This window comes from Tursiops truncatus, chromosome 15, assembly GCF_011762595.2.
Source record: "Tursiops truncatus isolate mTurTru1 chromosome 15, mTurTru1.mat.Y, whole genome shotgun sequence".
Classification (NCBI taxonomy): Eukaryota; Metazoa; Chordata; class Mammalia; order Artiodactyla; family Delphinidae; genus Tursiops; species Tursiops truncatus.
In genome coordinates this window covers 63,788,313-63,811,920 of record NC_047048.1, presented here as the reverse complement: position 1 = coordinate 63,811,920, position 23,608 = coordinate 63,788,313, and the positions used below count along the sequence as shown (strand labels likewise).

At 43.6% G+C, this 23,608-nt stretch overlaps 1 protein-coding gene across 7 annotated transcripts in view; it reads right to left on the bottom strand.

The window, feature by feature from the left end:
* Positions 1-4,502: 4,502 nt before the first annotated feature.
* DLGAP4 (DLG associated protein 4) overlaps positions 4,503-23,608 on the bottom strand; it is a 69,205-nt gene continuing 50,099 nt past the window's right edge. For 6 of the 7 annotated variants that reach the window (XM_033839134.2, XM_073792956.1, XM_033839133.2 and 3 more), the window contains 3 exons: positions 8,208-8,299; positions 7,164-7,319; positions 4,503-6,318 (listed from right to left, as the gene is read on the bottom strand). In XM_033839134.2, coding sequence (XP_033695025.1) covers positions 6,100-6,318; positions 7,164-7,319; positions 8,208-8,299 — 467 coding nt within the window. In that variant the 3' untranslated portion in view covers positions 4,503-6,099. Of the gene's footprint in view, positions 6,319-7,163; positions 7,320-8,207; positions 8,300-23,608 lie in introns of those variants that run through there. The other variant, XR_012326282.1, reaches the window with a different exon arrangement.

Here is a 23,608-nt window from a genome sequence, read left to right as displayed (position 1 = left end):
CAAATAGAGGTAGTTTAACTTCTTTCTTTCCAATTTAGATGCCATCCATTCATTCATTTATTCATTCTTGCCTAAAGGCCCTGGCTGGAACCTACCGTACAATATTGAGTAGAAGTGGCAAGAGTGAACCTCTTCGTCTTGTTCCTTATCTTGAGGGGAAAGCTTTCAGTCTTTCACCATTAAACACGTTAGCTGTGGATTTTTTTTTTTTTTGGATGTCCATTATCAGCTTGAGGATGTTCTAATTTGTTGAGCATTTTTATCATGAAAGGGTGCTGGGTTTTATCAAATGTTTATTCTGCATCTATTGAAATGTCTTTAATCTCTGGCCCTTAGAACTGTCCTTTAGCTTTTCTATGTCTTTCATGCACTGACGTTTTTGGAGAGTCCCAGCCAGTTTCTTGGTGCTCCCTCATGATTAGCTTCAGACTATGGACTTTTGACAGGAATATTACAGAAGTGATGCTGTATTCGTCCCAGTTCATCTTATCAGGAAACACGTATGATGTTATTATTACCAGTGATGGGAAAAAATTAACTTTGGCCATCTAGTGTCTGCCAGATTTATTCATCAGAAAATTACTGTTTTTCCCTTTTGTAATTAATATGTTCATTAATAGGTAATTTGTGGGGTGCTCCTTTGAGACTAAATATTCTGTTCCTCATCAAACTTTTACCCATGGCTTTTAACATGCACTGATGATCCAGTTGTTACTATGATGCTTGTCAAATGGTGATTTTTCTAACCATTCTCACTTCCTTTTACTGGTTGGTGGACGTGTTAACTTTGAGATTACCTGTTAGATGTCTAAGTGGAGGTGGTGAGTGGGAAGTGCAAAGTTCAAGGAAAGGTACAGGTTGTAGATTTAGGTGTAGGAGTTGTCAGTCTGTAGAAGGTTAAAGCCATTAGCAGTTGAGGGTCTCCAAGGGCCCATGTCCCCTGTTGGTCACAGGGCTTCACCAGGCCTGGGGTCCGCTGACATGTTTTAGAGACAAACCCTGGTGCTGACTGGGTCACCAGAGTGCCATGGCTCCATGGAGGCTGGGACTGGGGGCTCCTGTCTTATGGGAAGCTGGGTTCTGTGGAAGGAAGTGTCCTTGCTCTGTTCAAAGCTGGTAAAAGCCCTTACTACTTAACCTGGCATTCAAGGCTTGTCCAGCACCACCCCTTCCCTGAGCAGCAGCAGAGTCTTACTGCTTGCTGTGCTCTTCACTGCCACAGCTTGGGGAACTCCTGCTCATCCTTCAAAGCCCAGCTCAAATATTATCTTCTCTGTGAAGTCCCACCTCTACTCCCCGCAACAAGGTCATTCATTTAGAAAACAGTTCTTGAGGCTCTCCTCTGTGCTAGGCACTGAGACTAGTGAAAAAAACTATTCCTGCCCTCAGGGAGCCCATCGTTTCCTGGTGGAGACAGATATTCATAAGTAATCTTACAGATCTAAGCATCAGTGACAGCAACAAAGCAAGGTAAGTGAAGTGACTGTCCAGCTCCAAGAGTTAGAGCAGGGGGTTTGCACCAACCTGGCCTGGCTGAGGTGCTTTGGGAAGCTTTCACTGCAGAAATGCTAGCTGGCCTGAGAGCTGAGGCAAGAATAGATGCATTGGTGGGGGAGCCATGGCTCCCTGTGCAAGGTCTGAGGTGAGGCTGGAAGGCAGAGAGCAGGGGATGGGCTCCCATGGGAGATGTACCTAGAAAGGTGGACGTAGGCCTCCAAGGCCAAGGTGAGGAGGCCGGATTTTCTCTTGCTGGTACTGGGAAGGCTTCAAAGGGTCCTGAGCAGAGGGGGATTTTCGAGGAGTCCCTCTGGCTGCCATAAGGAAGAGGCAGTGCGGATCACATTGATTTTTCAGATGAGCCAGATTCATATCAGTAGGAGATACAACTTCATTTTTTTGTTTAGATTTTATTTATTTAGTGCCAGGTCTTAGATGCGGCATGGCATCTCTCAGTTGCGGCATGCAGACTTCTTAGCTGCGACATGTGGACTCTTAGTTGTGGCACACGTGCGGCACCTAGTTCCCCAACCAGGGATCGAACCTGGGTCCCCTGCATTGGGAGCACAGTCTTACCCACTGGACCACCAGAGAAGTCCTGATACAATTTCATTTTAAGTTTCTTTTATAAACCCCATTCCAGTGCTGGTGGTAGGAACTTCATCTCAGTTGGTCTGGGGGTCCTCATGGTCTCTGGATCTCAGGCCACTGGGGACAATGGCTTTGTCCTGCTGGCCTGGCCACAAGGCCCCTGAGCCCTGTGCTGCTCCTGGCTACGGCTAAGCCTTCTTTCTCTGCTCTCAGGCTATGGGGTGGGGACTCCGAAAGGCTTGGGGACCCACAAACTTTTGGGGAGCAGGAGGTTTACAGGGGAACCTGGGCCTCCCTGCTCTCTGACCTGCAGCCTCTGGGTGGTTCTCAGGGACCCAGGGACAGTGAACAGTCTCCTTCTCTGCTCCCTTTCCTCTTCCCCAGCACCCTTCAGGAGGGTGCTTTCTGTCTCTGTTTGGCCCTGTTCCCTCAAGGATTGTGCTTTGGAAGTGCAGAAACCGAGGACTCACTCCCAGCTTCTCTAGGAAGCTGCTGTCGGCCTTTCCCTGAAATGACAAATGCCTCCCTGATAGAACAGAGTACAGGAGGTGGGACATCATCTAAGCCATCTTCTTGTTCAGACTGTTTAATCTGAGTCATGAGAAAACAGAAATCCAAATTAGGCAACATTCTCTAAGATGCTTGGATACTTACAAAATGTCAATGTCATGAAAAAAAAAAAGTGGGGAAACTGCTTCTGATTCAAGGAGACTAAAGAGACTTGATAACTGAAAGCAGCGAATGATCCTTCACTGGATCCTGGATGGATACAAAGTAAAAGCCATGGAGGACATTCCTCCGGCACTTGGAGTGTGGCCCTGCTTTAGCTGGTATTGATGTCTGGGCACTAAGCGCCCTCCTGGGTAAGGGAGGTGCTCGAGGGTCACTCGTGTGTTAAATTAGAGGAATAGTGGTATTGTGCTCACGTAGGAATGTCCTTATTCTTAGGTGTCGCCTGGTGTATTTGGGGGTGAAGCAGCATGGTATGTGCAGCTTATTTTTAAATGGCTCAAGGTGAGGGGGATGTTTGTGTATGTCCCTGACAGGAACAATGCAAATATGGCAAAATCTTGACAGTTGGTGATTCTGGGTGAGGGACATTAAACTATTCTTTCAACTTCGGGAGGGTGGGCCTCTCCTCTGCTGCACCAGCAGGGCTGGGAGAGGGGGCCCAGGTACTGTGATACAGGGAGTGCAGGACCCTCCCTGAGACCCTGATCTAACCCTCAAGGCCCCTCCCCTGCTGCCGCAGAAACACTGAGGCTCTGAAGGGGTAAAAGGGTCCACCCAGTTCCCCGAGGCCCGTCAGGAGTAGAGCTGGGCTGCTCGCCGGTCAAGTCCAGCGTGATGCCTCTGTGTTCACTCACACCCCTGAGTATCTGGCTCAGTGCCCAGGCAACCTGAAACCCGTCCACTTACCTTTGAGTCACCCTCAGCCGTGTCTCAGGGCAGGGGGTAGGTCCAGCCCCAGGAGTTACTCTGAGCCATCCATGGCCACTGGGCGCTCAGCCACCACTACCAGGATCTAGACATGAGGGCACAGCACTCCTAGCGCAGGGGGTCTGGCCCACAGGCTTCAGAGGAGCTCACGAGCGGCCCCTCTGGGGAAGGCAGGGCAGCCCGAACAAAGTTCCTGGGAAGGAAGTTCCCCTGGGCTTGAGGTCACCAGCACCTCCGCTGCGTTGTGCCAAGGGAGGAGACCAGGTGCCTGCAGCTCGGCCGGGCCCGAGAACTTTCTGAAACACATGTTCTTACCACCAGACATGGGCACCTGCTGTTCCGCCTGCTCTCCCCTGCACCCCATCCCCGTCTCCCAAAGCCGGTTAATACCCACTGTCCTTCAGCCTTGACCTGGGTTTGGCGGAGCTGTCATGGGTTCCCACAGCCTCACTGTGCTGCACCTCCTTTTCTACCATCTGCTGTAGACTGGAACTCACCTATGGCATGTTCCGTGTCTCCCCCACCGGGGCGTGAGCTCTATGAGCAGGGTAGGTGCTCAGGAAGTGCATCCAGTGCGTGTAACTGTCAGGGTGCAGGCAGCGGCTGGGGTACCGAGTGCCCCGTCCTGGGTGAAGCGCACGCAGAGTCGGGGTCTACGGAGGGGGCGCGAGTCGTCAGCGTGAGCAGCCCATCTCAGCTCCCACATAGCGACGATGAAGCATTTATTTCTCTGGAGGAAGCTGGTCAGGCGGATGTTACACACTCATCTTTCGGGAAGGGAACCGAGAGCTTAGTTTTCTTGCTGGGGGTCACAGAGCTGGTGCATGAGAGCGCTGGCGTTACAGTTTGCACTCGTCAGCCTGTCTCCAAGGAGCTGCCACTTGGAAGGGGTCTGGCTGTCTCCTGGGGCGTCTGCTCCACCCGCCTCATCCCAGCCTGGCCCGCCCCGCTGCAATAACACCATGAGCCCGTGGTGCACGTTACCTCATTTATTCTCACAACATGCCTGTGAGGTAGGGAGGGGCGGGGACTGTCCCCATTTTACAGAGGAGGAAGTTGAGGCACACAGAGGTCAAGTGACTTGCCCAAGGTCACAGACGGCGGCCAAGCTGGAATGGGCCCTAGAGCAGGCCCCTGTGGCAGGTGCTGGACACGAGGGCGTCTCCAGTGCCGCAGCCGTCGTGCTCGGAGCTTGCTGCAGGCCTGGCCTCGCCCTCGCCCTCCCTGCCCCCCACCTCACCCTGCAGGCCTGGGCCATCGCAGCTCAGGGCTCATGACACCCTGGGAGTGGGGCTGGGGGGCAGGGGAGAGAGAAGGATGACCGGGGTAAAAAAATAGAAAACTCAGAGGCCAGGCAGATGGGCCCATGGCCGGGGAGCGGGGGGCAGGTGAGAGACAAAAAAAGGGGGAGCTGCTTACACACAAGGTATATATTTTTACACACACTTGTACACACACCTAGATATAGTACATGTAAAAATATATGCTATTCACACACCCGCCTCCTGCCAGGTGCCCCCGAGAGCCAGCGGTGGCGCTGGTGGGCATGGGTGAGCAGAGGGGCGTTTGTTAAATATACACTCTAAGGTCTATGTGCATATGTACACATACATACAGACACAGCCGCCCGCCCCTCGGGTACTGTACACAGGCTCGGCCAGGGACACGTGACCCCTGGAAAATGGGGTCCCTCTCTTGAGTGGCCCCTGCAAGTCACTCTAGGTCATACATTTTGCTGAAGGAAGAAGGGGCTGGAGAGAAGAAAAAGGCGGGAGTCTGGAGTGTGGTAAGCTGTGGTTTTTATCTCATTCCCACCCCCACCCCCCCAAAGACTTCAGCCCTCCTCATGGTCTCAGAGAGGCGAGTCACCCACCTGACGCTGCCTAGGGCTGGCAGATCACAGTGGGAGGGCTGCTTCTGCTGAGAGGAACCTGTATTTGCGTGTGTGCGCGCGCGCGCGCGCGCGTGCATGTGTGTGAGCACTCGGTGGGGGAGGGGACGCGTGTCCATCTCTCTGTCCTCTGGGCTCACCCACAAAAAGGGCTGAGAACCAGAAAGCCGATAGTCAGGATGGTGACCCCTGTGTGAGCTCTTAAGGGAAAAGAGAAAAACATAAGAATGAAAACTCCAAGGTCAGAGCTGGGGTAGCCAGGAAAAGGAGGAAGGACATGGCAGGTGCCCAAGGCTGCCCTTGGGCTGTCGTCATCTTGTAAACAAGCTAGTTTAAGTTCTCATTAGATAGAGCAAGTAAAAAGACTGTAGTCTGGAGGCTGGGCCGGGGCGTTGCCGAAGTCCATCTATCTAGTCCACCACGGCCAGCAAGAGGAAAAAAAAGTTTTATAGTTTTGTGTTTCTGTTGATTTTTTTGTGTGAAGTCTTCATAACCTAAAGCTGGGAGGGACCCAAGAAAGCCAAATTGTGAGCCCTTGTATGCGTCAATTTGAAAGTTGGCTCAGGGTCTCTAGACAGAATAACCACACTAAAGGTTGAGAAAATTTTGTTCCTTTCACATTTAGTTTGTAGGTTTCTTTTTTTAATGACTTAAAATTGTTTGCTTCCTGCTTCCTGGTCTCAGAGCCGGGTCTGGGCCTCAGGGACATAAATCTCGATGCTGTCCGCGCTCTCCGTGGCTGAGTTCTGCCGCACGGAAGCTGCCCGCTTGGCCGCCAGGAGCCGCTTGCGGGCCTCCTGACGCTGCTTGTCCCCAGCGTCAGAGGCCTTGTCGCGGCTCACTGCCGGCTTGGATTTGGCTGGCTTCTTTGGGACCGGAGGGGGTAGTTTCTTCTCTTCCTTTAGTGAGACAGTGAGGAGAGAAGGAAAATAAAATAAAGGTGCCACCTTTTGTGTGGTGCTACCACCCACCGTATGCTGGCAGCTGGAGCCTCCACCCCAGCTTCCCCGCATCGGGCACAAGCAACACACATTTGGAATCAGGAAGCCACAAGAAGCGATGATGGTGGGAATAGCACAAGGCATAGGAGCAAAAAGCAAGCTTACAATCCTAGAATGTTCTAGTAGGAAGGGACAGACAGATCACCTCTTCCCACCCCTGCTCTGAACCACTGAGAGCCTGAAATTCACGCAGGAATCATATAGCCAGAGATGGGATTTAAATTCAGGGCCTCCGACTCCCAGGTCACATTTCACATGCTATTCTAGGGGATCAGAACTCACAAGGGCCACAGTCCAGTAACCAATAACCAAAGGGGTCATTGGGTGCCACTGTTTTACAGATGGAAGCCTGAGCCTCAGGGAAGAGGCTGGCCCAGGAGGCAGAATCGGGTCCAGACCCCTGTACTCCTGGCAGCGTGGTCCTGGGAGAAGGACCATTTTTCTACCTCCAGGGTTCCAACGGCTGTGTCTACGCTAGTGCTCTGGGCTGTGGGCATGTGTCTCCCACTTTCTGAACATGCAGGGCAGGAAGGCATGCTTCGGGGGGGCAGCCTCAACTACACAGAGCGAGTGGCATGCTGGACGAGCGCCGAGCATGGACCCCGCACACTGATGGACGTGAGCCCCCAGCTCAAAGACGACACACAGAGAAGGGAGCCAAGCAGCACTGACCGATGTGGCCAGCGTTATTGCCGACCAGGAATTTGTCCCTGGACTTCCCCTCCGCACTGCTCCATGCTCACCTTCCTCTTCTCGGGGGTCTCCACCAGCTGCCAGCTGTTGGCCTTGAGGTGGTAGAGTTCATCAAACTTCATGCTGATGTCCTCGATGGACAGCTGCAGCAGGTCCCAGAACCCTGCCAGGTCCTGGGCTGTTGGACGTGGGTTGGCATCAGGGTTCTGTGGGACAGACGGGGATCAGCGGGGCAAGCAGGGCAGAGGCTTGTCCTGCACCCCATCCCAAGTACTGTCTCCTAGCTCTGCCAGCCCTCACTGGCTTCCCTTGAGGCCTGGTCTTACTCTCCTGTTCCCAGGGTCGGGTCAGTATCTGTATGAGCGAATGAACCCAGTTCCTGATTACTCCTGGCCCTGATGGTGGAGAGCTTTGGGAGAGAGAGACAGTCCTATCATGAGAGTGGGTCCTGCACACACATGGGGACTGAGGCCTTCGCCACCACTGAAGGGCTACAGGGAGGAGGCAGGATCACTTCCAGGTGGGTGTGATTCCAGAATCCGTGTGCTTTCTAGCCCATCATTCTGTTCTCTGACAGCACATTCCTTATCAGGACTTCCCCAGTGAACACCCAAACCCCTACGGGTCCTAGAGACAAACACTCGCCACTGTCCTCCACCCCTGGGGGTTACACCACCCCTGCCAGATGGAAAGAGGCTCCACAGGAAAAGCTGCTGCCTAGCGGCAAGGGTGAAGGAGAGGGAAACCCACCAAGTGTCATGGTGGTTATTTCTTTAGTTCTTACCTTGACTGTCTTCTTAGATATAGAGTATGTTGTATATAAATAAATCAGTGCCAACTGATTTTTAACTTTCATGTGGCTGTTTTTACATAGAGTTCACTTTTCTATTTCAGAAGGTAGTAGAGCTCTGAAAGGACCATTCCTGGCCCTTTTCCTGTGCTAGGCACTGACACACACCACTGTCATCTTTCCAATGCCATGAGGAAGCAGCACCTTCTCCATGTTAGAGAGGCGGTCACAGAGGCTTAGAGGCTAATCCAGCTGGGGGATCTGGCTGGAAGACCCACTGTGGAGGAAGAAGAATCACACTCACCAAGTTTTGCTCACAGAGGCCCCGGAACTGCTGGAATTTCTGTGACATCAGTAGCTGGGCACTGCCCACAGCACTGAGGACTTTCCCTAAGACTGAGAAAGAGAAGGTGGAAAAAGACTGAGCAGAGCACAGGGTCTGCTGGGGTGGAACACAGGATCAGGGTCATGGCTTCCACCTCCCCTCCCCGCATTAGGACACCAATCATCATTTGGTGATGGCAGTCAGTCTTCATTTTATTTACACATTAACCCACTCTCACTGTGAAAAATGCACACCAGACACATAAAGTGAGCCCCATCCCCTAGTTGCTAAGGACATTTTATGGCAATAAATTTAAAAACTAAGTTTAAATGGGAAAAATTTTCAGGAAAACATAAATTACTATCATAGACTCAAGAAGAAATAGAAAATCTGATTAGGCCAATAACTGTTTTAAAAAACTGAAGGAGGAGTTAAAAATCTTCCCCAGAAAAAGGAACCAGGCCTATGTAGTTTTACAGGTGTGGTTTTACAAAACCTTCCAGGAACAGATAATCCTTGTTTTATACATTCAAATTCTTCCTGAGAGTAAATAAACAGAAAATGACAGCAAATTTCAGGAGCCTGAGAGAACATAGGACATGCCAAGAATAGGGCACTTTCATTATGAACATAAAAGTCTTAAAGCAAAGAGAATCCAACAGAAGCGTTCACCATGAAGTGTTCAGTGGTCTACTTACACAGTGGTCTACTTACAGCAGCGGTCTACTTACAGCAGCTCATGAAGGAGGAATTCCACCTCATTCAGAAATTATTAGTTATTAAAAAGGAACCAACACAGGAGCTAAACATATTATAGGAGCAGTAAATGGCAGATGCACATTCACCAGATAGTTGTTGCCAGAGAGCAGATGAAAAGTGTGACATTTAGCCACAAATATTTAAACAGTAGTTCAAAGCAGAGATAAGGTACTCTGAAAAGAGATGCAAGACAATGGAAGGGGATAAAACATGAGCTCTGGAACTAGTGCAAGAGAAAAATCAGGCATCACAGAAACAAGGGCCATGATGGACACAGCACAAAGAATAAACCCTGATGAAAACCAATAAGGACAAGGAGGACAGGAATGAAAAAGCTCCTGGCACAAAACACTTACACTGCTAGATTAACAAGACAAGGCGTCTTAAATGAATAGCTAAGCTGCTGGGGATAAAATGACACCCCACCCGCAGAAGGTAGTGGGTATATGTGCCTGGCTTGGTCTAAAGTAGGATAGGAGGGCTTCCCTGGTGGTGCAGTGGTTAAGAATCCACCTGCCAATGCAGGGGACGTGGGTTCGATCCCTGGTCTGGGAGGACCCCACATGCTGCGGAGCAACTAGGCCCGTGTGCCACAACTACTGAGCCTGTGCTCTAGAGCCCGTGAGCCACAACTACTGAAGCCCGTGTGCCACAACTATTGGAACCTGCGCACCTAGAGGCTGTGCTCTGCAACAAGAGAACCCACAGCAATGAGAAGCCTGTGCACAGCAATGAAGACTAGCCTCTGCTCGCTGCAATTAGAGCAAAGCCCGCACACAGCAACAAAGACCTCAATGCAGCCAAAAATAAAATAATTTTAAAAAAAAAAGTAGGATGGGAATAAGAGGAAAAGTCTCTCCTGAGAATTCCTAACCATAAGACTGCATTTAGGTACCTTATTTTTTAAGAAATAAAGGAAGCAACTAGATGTATTAAAAAGATGAGACTATTTTTAAAAAAGTGACTGAGAGACATGGAGGAGAGAGGGAGACTTAAAATACATCTATCAGAGTTCTAAAAGGACAGAGAGAATGGAAGAAAAGAAATTTATTCAGAGAGATGATTCAGAATATGAATAAAGGAACCATCCCAAACTCATTTTATGAAGCTAGATAACCTTGGTACTAAAACAGGACAAGGATGAGAAAGGAAAATTACCAGCCAAGTAATTCTGCCTTTGAAGAAAGGCAAAATTATTAAATTAGATATTAACAAAAGTACAACAGTGTACTAAAATAATAGAACTCAGCTGGGTTTATTCTGGTAATACAAGACTGATTCAACATTAGAAAATTCTAATGACTTCTGATTCTGACTATGAAAAACCAGTTACTATCAGACAAACTGAACCCTCCCATGAAGAAAAATTAAAAAAAATAAAACCTAAATAAGATACCAAAAACAACAAAAAAATCTCTTTCAGGGTATTAAAAAATTACCAAAGCAACCAGAATTTGAGAGGCTAAGATGTCAGTGAGAACGGAAACTATATTCAGCCAAGCCTGATATTCTGAACCGCCTTCTACCCCAAGGCATCTCCCAGTTTATAAGCAGCGCAAGGCTGAGGGGCTAAGAAGCCAAGCAGAAAGTGGTGGTTCAGAGCCTGAGAAGCTAAGCAGAACTTGTGGCAGTTCCATGGGGACAGGGAGACCAAAACTGGAATTCGGAGCTACCAGAGGAGACAGGACTTGGGGGAAAGTGCATCAGGCTGAGCAAAGCTTCCAGCAGTCTTAAGATGGGGGAGAAACAAAAATTGGAGCTCAGTGCCTGCCAAGGAGGAAGGGCTTGGAAATACCCCAGGCTGCAGCTCTGAACCAGCTCAATCCCATATTAGATTAAGTTGGTCTGGCCCTACTCTAATTGTCTGCAAGAAGCAAAAGTAAATTCGTTCTCAAAGTATAGAAAATCGTCTTCAAAAAAAAAAGAAGAAAAAAAATCATCCTGAGCTTCAAGTTCTCTCTGTACTTTTCGTATACAGTTTCTGGCATTGAATAAAAATTACCAAGCATGCCACGAGGTAGGACCAAATGACTGCACACCAAAAGAGAAAAATCAGCAAAAAGTAAAAGAACTATAGGGATGTAGAGGTATAGGACCAGGGCTTTAAAATGACTGTGAATATGTCCCAGAAAATATATGACATGATGAGGAATTTCAGCAAAGAACCAGAAATCTATCAAAAAGAATCAAATGGAAATTCTAGAACTAAAAAATAGAGTAACTGAAATTAAGACTGCAATAGACTCTTCAATAAGTGGTGCTGGGAAAACTGGACAGCTACATGTAAAAGTATGAGATTAGATCACTCCCTAACAACATACACAAAAATAAGCTCAAAATGGATTAAAGACCTAAATGTAAGGCCAGAAACTATCAAACTCTTAGAGGAAAACATAGGCAGAACACTCTATGACATGAATCACAGCAAGATCCTTTTTGACCCACCTCCTAGAGAAATGGAAATAAAAATAAAAATAAACAAATGGGACCTAATGAAACTTCAAAGCTTTTGCACAGCAAAGGAAACCACAAACAAGACAAAAAGACAACCCTCAGAATGGGAGAAAATGTGTGCAAATGAAGCAACTGACAAAGGATTAATTCCAAAATTTATAAGCAGCTCATGCAGCTCAATAACAAAAAAACAAACAACCCAATCCAAAAATGGGCAGGAGACCTAAATAGACATTTCTCCAAAGAAGATATACAGACTGCCAACAAACACATGAAAGAATGCTCAACATCATTAATCATTAGAGAAATGCAAATCAAAACTACAATGAGATATCATCTCACACCCGTCAGAATGGCCATCATCAAAAAATCTAGAAAGAATAAATGCTGGAGAGGGTGTGGAGAAAAGGGAACCCTCTTGCACTGTTGGTGGGAATGTGAATTGGTACAGCCACTATGGAGAACAGTATGGAGGTTCCTTAAAAAACTACAAATAGAACTACCATATGACCCAGCAATCCCACTACTGGGCATATACCCTGAGAAAACCATAATTCAAAAAGAGTCATGTACCACAATGTTCACTGCAGCTCTATTTACAATAGCCCGGAGATGGAAACAACCTAAGTGTCCATCATCGGATGAATGGATAAAGAAGATGTGGCACATATATACAATGGAATATTACTCAGCCATAAAAAGAAACGAAATTGAGTTATTTGTAATGAGATGGATAGACCTAGAGTCTGTCATACAGAGTGAAGTAAGTCAGAAAGAAAAAGACAAATACTGTATGCTAACACATATACATGGAATTTAAGAAAAAAAAAAAGTCATGAAGAACCTAGGGGTCAGACAGGAATAAAGACACAGACCTACTAGAGAATGGACTTGAGGATATGGGGAGCGGGAAGGGTAAGCTGTGACAAAGCGAGAGAGAGGCATGGACATATATACACTACCAAACATAAGGTAGATAGCTAGTGGGAAGCAGCCGCATAGCACAGGGAGATCAGCTCGGTGATTTGTGACCACCTGGAGGAGTGGGATAGGGAGGGTGGGAGGGAGGGAGACGCAAGAGGGAAAAGATATGGGAACATATGTATATGTATAGCTGATTCACTTTGTTATAAAGCAGAAACTAACACACCATTGTAAAGCAATTATACTCCAATAAAGATGTAAAAAAAAAAAAGACTGTAATAGATAGGTTTAATAGATTGGTTACAGCTGAACTATAAAATAATCCAGTAGAAAATATCCAGACTGAGGTCCAGAGGAAGAAAAAAAAAAGGGAAAATACAGAAGAGAGAATGAAGAAGCATAACATGTGGCAGTCTAAAATATGTGTAATTGGAGTCCACAAGTAGAGAAGAAATAACATGGAGCAGAAATTTGAGGAAATGATGGCCAAGACTTTTCTGAAACTGATGAGAGTTATTAAGGCTGCAGATTCAAGAAACCCTGTGAGCATCAAGTTGGAAAAATACAAAGAAAACCATACCTAGGTATCACAGTAAAATGGATAAAACTCAAACACAGGAGAAAAAATCTTAAAAGCGACAAAGGGGAGAAAACAAATTATTCTTCAAAGAAGCAGCAGGAAGACTGACAGTTGACTTTTCAATAGAAAGGCTAGAAACCAGGACATAAAGACATATTTATAAAGTGTTGAAAGAAGATCAGTACATACCTATAATTCTATACTTAGCAAAAATACTGTTCAGGGACTTCCCTGGCAGTCCAGTGGTTAAAGACTCCGCACTTCCACTGCAGGGGGCACACGGGTTTGATCCCTGTTCAGGGAACTAAGATCCCGCATGCCGCGGCCAAAAGAGTAAATAAAATTTAAAAATAATAACAAACAAAAGCCTGCCTCCTGGAGGACAGTTTTAAAAAAATACTGTTCAAAAAAAGAGGGAGGGCTTCCCTGGTGGCGCAGTGGTTGAGAGTCCGCCTGCCGATGCAGGGGACACAGGTTCGTGCCCCGGTCCGGGAAGATCCCACATGCCGCGCAGCGGCTGGGCCCGTGAGCCATGGCCGTTGAGCCTGCGCGTCCAGAGCCTGTGCTCCGCAACGGGAGAGACCACAGCAGTGAGAGGCCCGCATATCGCAAAAAAAACAAAAAAAAAAAAAAAAAAGAGGGAAAAATACATTTTGAGATAAATACTGCATTAAAATAAATACTAAAGGGAGTTCTTCAGGCAGAAGGAAAATGATCCTAACTAGAAGCAAAGAAATAAAGGAGAGAAGAGTACCAGAAAGAGTAAATATGTGGCTAATACTGATTGTATAAAACAAAAAATAATGTCTTGTGGCATTTAGAACATATATATAGAACTGAAATACTTAACAGCAATAGTACACAGGTTAGGAGGGGGATAAAAGTGATCTAAGGTCCTTGCATCATCTGTGAAGTGGTAAAGGTACTAATTTAGTCTTTACAAAGTCAGGGATGCAGGTTGTAATCTTGAGAATAACTGTTAATAATAAGCTAACATGAAAAAAGTGGAAATAAATACTTGATTAATCCAAAAAGAAGGCAAGAAAGGAGAAAAAACTATCAATAATATTTGCCACATTACAGATTAAAAATTATCTAAATAGATACACTAAATTTCATTAAATTCAACAATTTTCTTAACCAGAATAAGCATACCTCCAACAGACCTATAGTAAACATCATACTCAATGGTACAAGGTTAAAAGCAATTCCTTATTTACAAATAAAGTAAGAATACAGCAAGATTTCTAGATACAAGATCAATAGAAAGGCCAAGAGCATTTCATCAACAATAAACAGAAAATACAGTAACAAAAAGTACCACTTACATCCCTCCAAAATTAAAATACTAATCTAACAAATCTTCAAAAAATATGTAAAACTTTTATGTGGAAAATATAAAATTTAAATGAAAGACACTAAAGAAGACCTAAATAAATGGAGAGACATAATCATGTTCTTGGATAGAAAAGAATTATTCATAAACATGTCAGCTTCCCACCAAACTGATCTACACATTTAATATAATTCCAATGAAAACCTCAACATGGAACTTGAAAAGCTGAGTCTTACAATTTATATGGAAAAGCAAAGAGCCTATGCCAGACACTCTTGAAGAACAGGTTGGGGAAACTTGTCTTTCCAATTATCAAGATTCATTAGACAGTTATAACAATGAAGAAAGTCAGATTTGGGCCTAGGGATAGACTAATGAACAGAATAGAAAGCTCAGAAATAGATCAACACATATAGGAAACCTGATATTTGTCAGGGCTGTACTGCATATCAACAGGATAAGGATGAACATTTTAATAAATTATTGTCCAATGAGAAAAAGTTAACATAGAACCTTATCTCACTCCATGCAGACAAATTAATTCCAAGGGATCAAGGACTTAAATGTGGAAGACAACTCGAAAACTTTACAAGTAAATAGTAAAATATCTTTCTGACTTTGGGAGAAGGATGGATTTCTTAACATACAAAAAAGTATAAAACATAAAGGAAAAGATTGATAAATTTACAAAAGTATCCATTCATTCAAAAGATACCATAAAGAAAATGAAAAGATGAGTTGCAAACTGGGAGAAGACATTTACAATACATATAACTGACAAAGGTTCCAGAATCTAGATATGTAATGATCACCGATGAGGCAATTAAGAAAAAGACCACTTAATAGAAAAATGAGCAAAACATATGAACAGGCATTTCACAGAGGAGGGAACATAAATGGCTAATATGTGAAAAGATGCTCAATGCCATTAGTAACCAATGAAATACAAATTATAACCACTATTTTATAGCTGTGGATTGGGGGAAAGAAAAAACCTATTACATACTAAGTGTAAGCAAAGATGTAGAGCAATGGGTACTTTCACACAGTGCTGAGGGACTAATAAATTGGTGTAATCACTGTGGAGAACAATTTGGCATTTCTTATAAATCTGAACACAGGCATACTCTGTGACCCAAACGTTTCCCAGTATATACCTTAGAGAACTCTTATAGAGGAGACATGGTCAAATATGTTCATAATAACCCACAGTTTATATCAACTTAATGGTGTGAGACTGAATAATCTATCCCTGAGATCAGGAATGAGACAAAAACAAGGATGCCCCTGCCCTTGCCACATCTATTCAACTTTGTGTTGGAGCCAGGGCCATTAGGCAAAAAACAAAATAAAAGGAATCCAGGCTGGAAAGAAAAAAGTAAAACAATCTCTATTCTCAGATTAAATGCTCTTGTATGTAAAAAATTCTGAAGAATCCCCCAAAAAACAGTGAGGTTGCAGCATACAAGATCAACATACAGAAGTCATTTGTATTTCTATATGGTAACAATGAACATCTGAAAATGAAATTAAGAAAACAATTTCATTTACAATGCCATCAAACAGAATAAAATACTTAGGAATAAATTTAAAAGAAATGTAGGACCTGTCCACTGAAAATTACAAAACATTATTGAAAGAAAATTTCAAAAACCTAAGTAAATGGCAAGATAGCCCATGTTCATGGATCAGAATACTTTAAAGTAAGAGGGCAACACTCATCAAATTGAATTACTGATTTAACACAATCCCTATTAAAATAAAATCCCAGCTGCCTTTTTTGCAGAAACTGACAAGCTGATTCTAAAATTCATATGGAAATGCAAGAACGAAATATGAACTTTAGAACTTCCTTTAGTGAGAACCTGAGAGCTGGCAATAAACTTCTTTTATTTTTATTTAAAAAGTAAAGCTGGAGGACTCACACTTTCCAATTTCAAAGCTTATTACAAAGCTACAGTAATTACAACAGTGTGGTACTGGCATAAGTGTACACATGTACATCAATGCACTGGAATAGAACTGAGTCCAGAAATAAACCCTTAAATAAATCAGTTGACCATAAATAAACCCTTACATTTATGGTCAACTGATTTTTGACAAGGGTACCAAGACTATTCAATGGGGAAAGAACAGTCTCCCTAACAAATGGTGCTGGACAAATGATATCCAAATGTAAAAGAATGAAGGTGGACCAATACCTCACACCATATACAAAAATTAACTCAAAATGGATCACAGACCTAAATGTAACAGCTAAAGCTATAAAACTCTTGAAGGCAAACAGGAGTAAATCTTTACAATACTGGATTAGCAATGGCTTCTTAGAATTGACACCAAATGACAAGCAACAAAAGAAAAAAAAATTGAACTTCACTAAAATTAAACTGTTGTGTTTCAAAGAATACATAATAGCCAAGAAGTGGAAACAACTGATGAATGGATACGCAAAATGCAATATATCCATACAATGGAGTATTATTCAGCAGTAAAAAGGAGTGAAGTGCTGAAACATGCTACAACATGGATAAACTTCAAAAACATTATGCAAAATGAAAGAATCCATACATAAAAGACCACGTATTGTATGACTCCATGTATATGAAATGTTCAGAATGGGCAAATCTATAGAGAATGAAGCAGATTAGTGTTTTAGAGGGATACAGCATGATGGCCAAATGCGTACAAGGTTTCTTTTTGGGGTGATGAAAATGTTCTAAAATTAGGTAGCAGGGATGGTTGCACAACTCTGTGGATGTGCTAAAAACCACTTTAGCTGTTTTGTATACTTTAAAGGGGTGAATTTTATGGTATATAAATTACAACTCAATACTGTTACAAAAAATTATTCACAACCAAAAACTAGAAACAACTCAAGTGTTCATCAGTGGAATGGATAAGCAATGGTATATTCATATTCATACAGTGGAACGTGATATATCAATGAAAAGAATGAACTACAGGTACATGCATTAATATGGATGGATCTCAAAAACAAGGCTGAATCAAAAAAGGCAAGCCTCAGAAGAATACATACACTGTGCTTCTATTAATATAAATTTCTAAAACAGGCAAAACTAAACAGCATATTCCTTAGGGTCACACATATATGTGGTACAAGTATAAAGAAAAGCAAGGGTATAATTAACACAAAATTCAGGATAGTGCGTTCTCCATGGCAGAAAGAAGGTGCTGTCTCACTGGGTTCAAAGACACTAGTAATATTCCATTTTGTAAACTAGTTGGTGCGTACAGGAGTGTTCTTTTTATTATTTTCCTTTACTCTGTTGACTCTTTGCATGTATATTTCACAATGAAAATAAAGGTTAAGAAGAAGAATGAGAGCAAAATAAAGATTTTCAGATACATAAAAACAGAGTTAATGCCAGCTCTCAGGTTCTCACTAAAGAAAGTTCTAAAGGATGAACTCAGCAAAGAAGAAAATGATCCAAGAGGAAGAGCTGAGATCAGAAAGGTGAGCAAAGAAAATGATAAACATGATAATTATTATTTATACATGTATTTCTTTAGATTTATCTGTAATTATATAATTGAAAATTATATAATAATTTGTGAGGTTTTAAACCATAAGGAAACAATTAGATAAATCATATTTTAAGGTTCTTGCGTTGTTTGGGAGAAAGGTAAAGATGTTGAGTAACTTAAAGTTTTAAGGGTTCATGGAACAGAAATACAGTTGTAACTTCTGTGGCAGATGTGGCTAGTTGTCCCCAGTGTTTGTTTCTCCTTCTCCCTCAGAAGTAGAACCTTTTTTTTTCTTCGTGTCAAGTAGCAGCTTTTTTCAGATGAAATAAAACACAGAAATTTCTCAGGCATACTGTGAATTTTCCAGGACAAAGTATTGTCAAATGGAAAATACGAGGTATGGTATGCAAAGTATTAGAATCACAGAACAAGTTACACTAGCATCAGGACTGGAATAAGGACTTCTGCTGTGAGTGTGATGTCATATCTCTATGATGTGCACACTCTATCTACCAAGCACTGCACAGGCGTCGGAAAACAAGTGATCTGTGGGGACCTGTGGTTTTTAACTTGGGCACATGGCAGCCCGAACTCAGGCATTTCCTAGGCTACCCTTGCAACAAGCTGTGAGTAGCTGGTCAAAGTGGGGGAAGTGGAAGTGGTGTGCGGGGCCGGCTTGCTCTTTTTTGCAACTGGTTCCTTTGCTGCTGGAATGCACTTGGGTTCTGGAATCCAGCAGCCACTTGGAAAAATGAAAAGATCTTGTGAATGGAAGCCAATTATGACATCAAACCTCAAGAAGAAAGAAGCCTGGGGCTCCAGCATTACTATCTCAGACATTCTTGAATGTGAGAGAAATAAATAGTCTTGTTCAAACCACTTTTTCTTTTCTTTTTTTTTTTAAATGTTATTTATAGGCAAACCTAATCCCAATTAACACAGCCTCAAAATAGCAAAGGGAATGGAGAGAGAGGTGTGTTAATGCAAAAGAAAGCAAGAAAAGAGAGAGGAATAAAAGAAACCTCAAAAAAGTGGAATGGGTCTTCCCTGGTGACACAGTGGTTAAGAACCCGCCTGCCAATGCAGGGGACACAGGTTCGAGCCCTGGTCTGGGAAGATCCCACATGCCGCGGAGCAACAAAGCTCGCACCACGACTACTGAACCTGCGCTCTAGAGCCCACAAGCCACAGCCACTGAGCCTGCATGCCACAACTACTGAAGCCCAGGCACCTAAAGCTCCACAAGAGAAGCCACCACAATGAGAAGCCCATGCACCGCAACAAAGAGTAGCCCCTGCTCGCCGCAACTAGAGGAAGGCCGCGCACGGCAACAAAGACCCAATGCAGCCAAAAATAAATAATAAATTAAACAAAAAAAGTAGAATGAAGAGCACAAAATAACATGATAGGAATAAATCCAAACAATGAAATCCCATCGTAAATGGATGACATTTTCTACTTCTGAAATAAAAATCAACACACTGAACAAAACACAAAATCCAGGTATATGCTGATTATAAGAGACATTATGAGGCACATGAAAATTGAAAGTAAAAGGATGGAAAGCAGTGTACCAGATGAACACTAACCAAAGGAAAGCTGGTACAGCAATACTTATAACACATAAAATAAGACTTTGAGGCAAAACACAAACAGACATCCAGAAAAATAGGGAGAGTGGATCACTAAACATTCACCAGGAATATTACATTCTAGACTTGATGCGTCTAAGATACCTTCAAAATAATATAAAGCAAAATTTGAGAGAATTTTAAGGAGAAACGGACAAATTCACCATTTTACAGAAAGTGCAGTGATACACATTCCCTAAATACAACAAAATTACATTGACGACAAAATAAAAACAAGTTAATCTTTTGGATTAACACCCCCCCTGCCCAGTTCTCCCTCTACAGCCTCATCTCAGTGGCCCCTGCGCTCTCCTAGATGACTGTCTCCTAGACGACCGTTTCAGACGCTGCTCCTCAAACCTCCCAATGCCCCCTCCCGCTTTCTCACTCTGCAGTGATAACTCTGCTCTCCCGCTAGAGTGCCCCCCAAACACCTTCCTCCTATCACTATGGAGGAACTATGTATCCTCTACTTGGGCATTAATTCAGTTCCTTCTCACCTACCTAAGAATATCACTCAACAGTTATCCCCTTTCTCTACTGCATGATGAATTTCCCCTTCCCTACAAGTTCATTCTCAACAATACAAAAACATGCTTGTATAATTCAATTTAAAAATAAAAAGAACAACAAAAACTCCAGCCCTCCCCCTTTGACCCGTCTATCCCTTCATTCCTCTGCTCCCATACAGAAAAATTCATCAATGGAGTTGTCTATACTTGTGGTCTCCCGGTCACTCCTATTTTCTCTTAATCCTTCTCCAATCAGGCTGTCCCTTCCTCTGCTCCCCACCATCTCCAAAGCAGACCAGCTCTTCAAGTCTGTAATGACCTTGCATGTGTTAAGTCTGACCTGCTGTGTCCTTCAGAAAAGCATTTGACACGGTTGATTCTCTCTTCTTGAGAATTCTCATCTCATTTGGGAACTGCCTATACTTTCATGACTCCCAAATTGATCTCCAACCTGGACCTCTCTCCAGACTCATATACCAACTGCCTGCTTCACCTCTCCACTCTGATACCTAATAATGTGTATCAAATTAAACATGTCTAAAACTGAACTCCTGACTTTTCTCCTAACATCTACACTAGTCTTCCCTATCGCAGTAGCAATGCCATCCTTTCCGTCACTCAGACTCCAAACCATTCTGGACTCCTTTCACTCTTACTCCATATCCAATCTATCAGGAAATCCTGCTCTGCCTTCCAAGTATACCCAGAATCTGACCCCTCCCTTAAATGCTCCATGGCCACCACCATCTCCTCTTTCCCAGATTATGTTACTTCCTCCTAACTCATTTCCTGGCTTCCACTTGTGCCCCTCTCCCCACTCTCTTCTGAACAGAGAAACTAGATTAATCCTGTAAAAAAGAATGTCACATTGCACTCTCCAACACATTCTCTTTTGGGAGTCAAAGCCAAGCCTTTGACACCTCTGAGGCCCCACCACACGGACTCCATTCCCCACCTCTCTCTGCTCACTCCTGCAGCTACACTGGCCGCCTTCTCCAGCCCTAGAAGACGTCAGGCGCTTGCCCACCTCTGGAGTTCTCTGATCTCCAGAGCTCTAAGACTTCTCTCTTCCTTCCTTCAGGTTTCTGCTCCAAGGTCACCTTACCTGGGAGGCCTTTGCTGACCACACTGTGTGGGGCAGCAACACTGCCCCCAGCCAGGCAGCACTCTTCATCCTGCTCTTACTGTGCCTTGTTTTCTCTGTTGCATGTCTAACCATCTTGCATATTATATGTTTAGTTGGTTATTTTCTGTCTCTCCCCATGAGAATGTAAGCTCCACGAAGGCAGGGACCTTGTGTTGTTCTGCTACATCCCCAGAAGCTAAAATAGTGCCTGTGCAGTATACGGTAGGAACTCAGTAAACACTCACTGAGTGGATGAAGGTCAGGACCAAGGGAGGGATGCTGCTTTCTTCCCACTATCACACAATGTCCTGACACTCTTGCAGTTAGACAAGATATGCATGAGACACAGGAAGATTAGAAAGAGAAACACAGGGCTTCCCTGGTGGCGCAGTGGTTAAGAAATCACCTGCTATTGCAGGGGACAAGGGTTCGAGCCCTGGTCCGGGAAGATCCCACGTGCTGCAGAGCAACTAAGCCTGTGTGCCACAACTACTGAGCCTGTGCTCTAGAGCCCGCAAGCCACAACTGCTGAGCCCACGCACCACAACTACTGAAGCCTGCGTGCCTAGAGCCCGAGCTCCGCAACAAGAGAGGCCACTGCAATGAGAAGCCCACGCACCACAATGAAGAGTAGCTCCCACTCGCCACAACTAGACAAAGCCCACGTGCAACAACAAAGACCCAATGCAGCCAAAAATAAAATAAATAAAATAAATAAATCTTTAAAAAAAGACATAAAATTGCCACTAGAGCAAATAATATGATCATTTATTATGCAAATCTAAGAGGACTGAGAGTTGTACAAGGTTGCTGGACACAAGATCAATGTAGAAGTCTCAACATAACTAATCAGAGTATGCAAATATAAAAATTCATTTTACTACCAAAACAAAAACTAGAAAGTACCAAGGAATAAATCTAATAAAAATGCATAAGGCCTTCCTAGATATATTAATCAAACTTGAATGGAAGGATATAAAATGGAGATCTTGAATAAATGGAGAGATAAACTTCATTCATAGCTAAGAAGACTCAATATTTCTCAGGTATCAGTTTTTCCCAAAGTAATCTGTAAACTCTATTTCTAGTCAGCGACCCAGGAAAATTTTTCTGAGGAACTTGATATACTAATTCTCAAATTGGTATTGGAAGAATGAAGATATAGACTTTTCCTTTCTGAACAAAAAGAATAAGGAAGGGGATTCACCCTATCAGATGCCAAGGCATGTTAAGAAGCTACGGCAACTAAAAGTCGTGTTAACACAGAAATAGACAAAAGGGCAGCAGAACAGAACTGAGAAACACACCCCTGTGTGCGTAGCAATCTGGCAGTGGTTATTATGACTGACTGGCATCACTAATCAGTGAGGAAAGCAGAGACTTCAAAACATCTTTCCAGTGAGCCGTGGTCCAGGAGCATCCCACATGCCGTGGAGCAACTAGGTCTGTGCGCCACAACTACTGATCCTGCGCTCTACAGCCCGTGAGCTACAACTACTGAGCCTGCATGCCACAACTACTGAAGCCCACATGCCTAGAGCCTGTGCGCCACAACAAAGAGAAGCCACCGCAAGGAGAAGCCCGCACACCACAACAAAGTAGCCCCTGCTAGCCGTAACTAGAGGAAGCCTGCATGCAGCAATGAAGACGCAATGCAGCAAAAAAAAAAAAGTCACCACTATGTACCCTTTAAAAAAAAAAACTTAGGAAAGATCTAAAATCAACAACCTAACTTTACAACCTAAGAAACTAGAAAAAACAAACTATCCCAAAGCTAGCAGAAGGAAGGAAATAATAAAGATTAGAACAGAGCTAAATGAAATAGAGAATAGGGAAACAACAGAGAAAAATCAAAAAAACCAAAAGTTGGTTCTTCAAAAAGATCAACAAAACTGACAGAACTTTAACTAGATAGACTAAGAAAAAAAGAAAAGACTCAAATACTAAAATAAAAAATGAAAGTGGGGACATTACTACCAATTCTACAGAAATAAAAAAGATTATAAGGGAGTACTAGAACAACTGTACACCAACAAATTGGATAACCTAGATGAAATGGACAAATTCATAGAAACACAAAACCTACCAAGACTAAATCATGAAAAGATAGAAAATCTGAATAGTTTTGAATCAGTAATCAAAAATTTCCCAACAAAGAAAAGCTCTAGACCCAGTGGTTTCACTGCTGAATTCTACCAAACATTTAAAGATGACTAACACCACTCCTTCTCAAATTTTTCCAAAAAACTGAAGAGGAGGAAACACTTCCTAACTCATTCTATGAATCCAGCATTACCTTGATACCAAAGCCAGAAAAAAACACTACAAGAAAACTAGAGACCATCATCCCTTATGTACACTGATGCAAAAATCCTCAACAAAATATTAGCAAACAGGATTCAGCAGTATATTAAAAGGATTATACATATGACCGAGTGGGATTTATTATAAGGATGGTTCAACATATGAAAGCTAGTCAGTGTAACATGCCACATCAACAAAATGAAGGGGAGAAACCACACAATCATCTCAATTGATGCAGGAAAAGCATCTGACAAAATTTAACACTCTT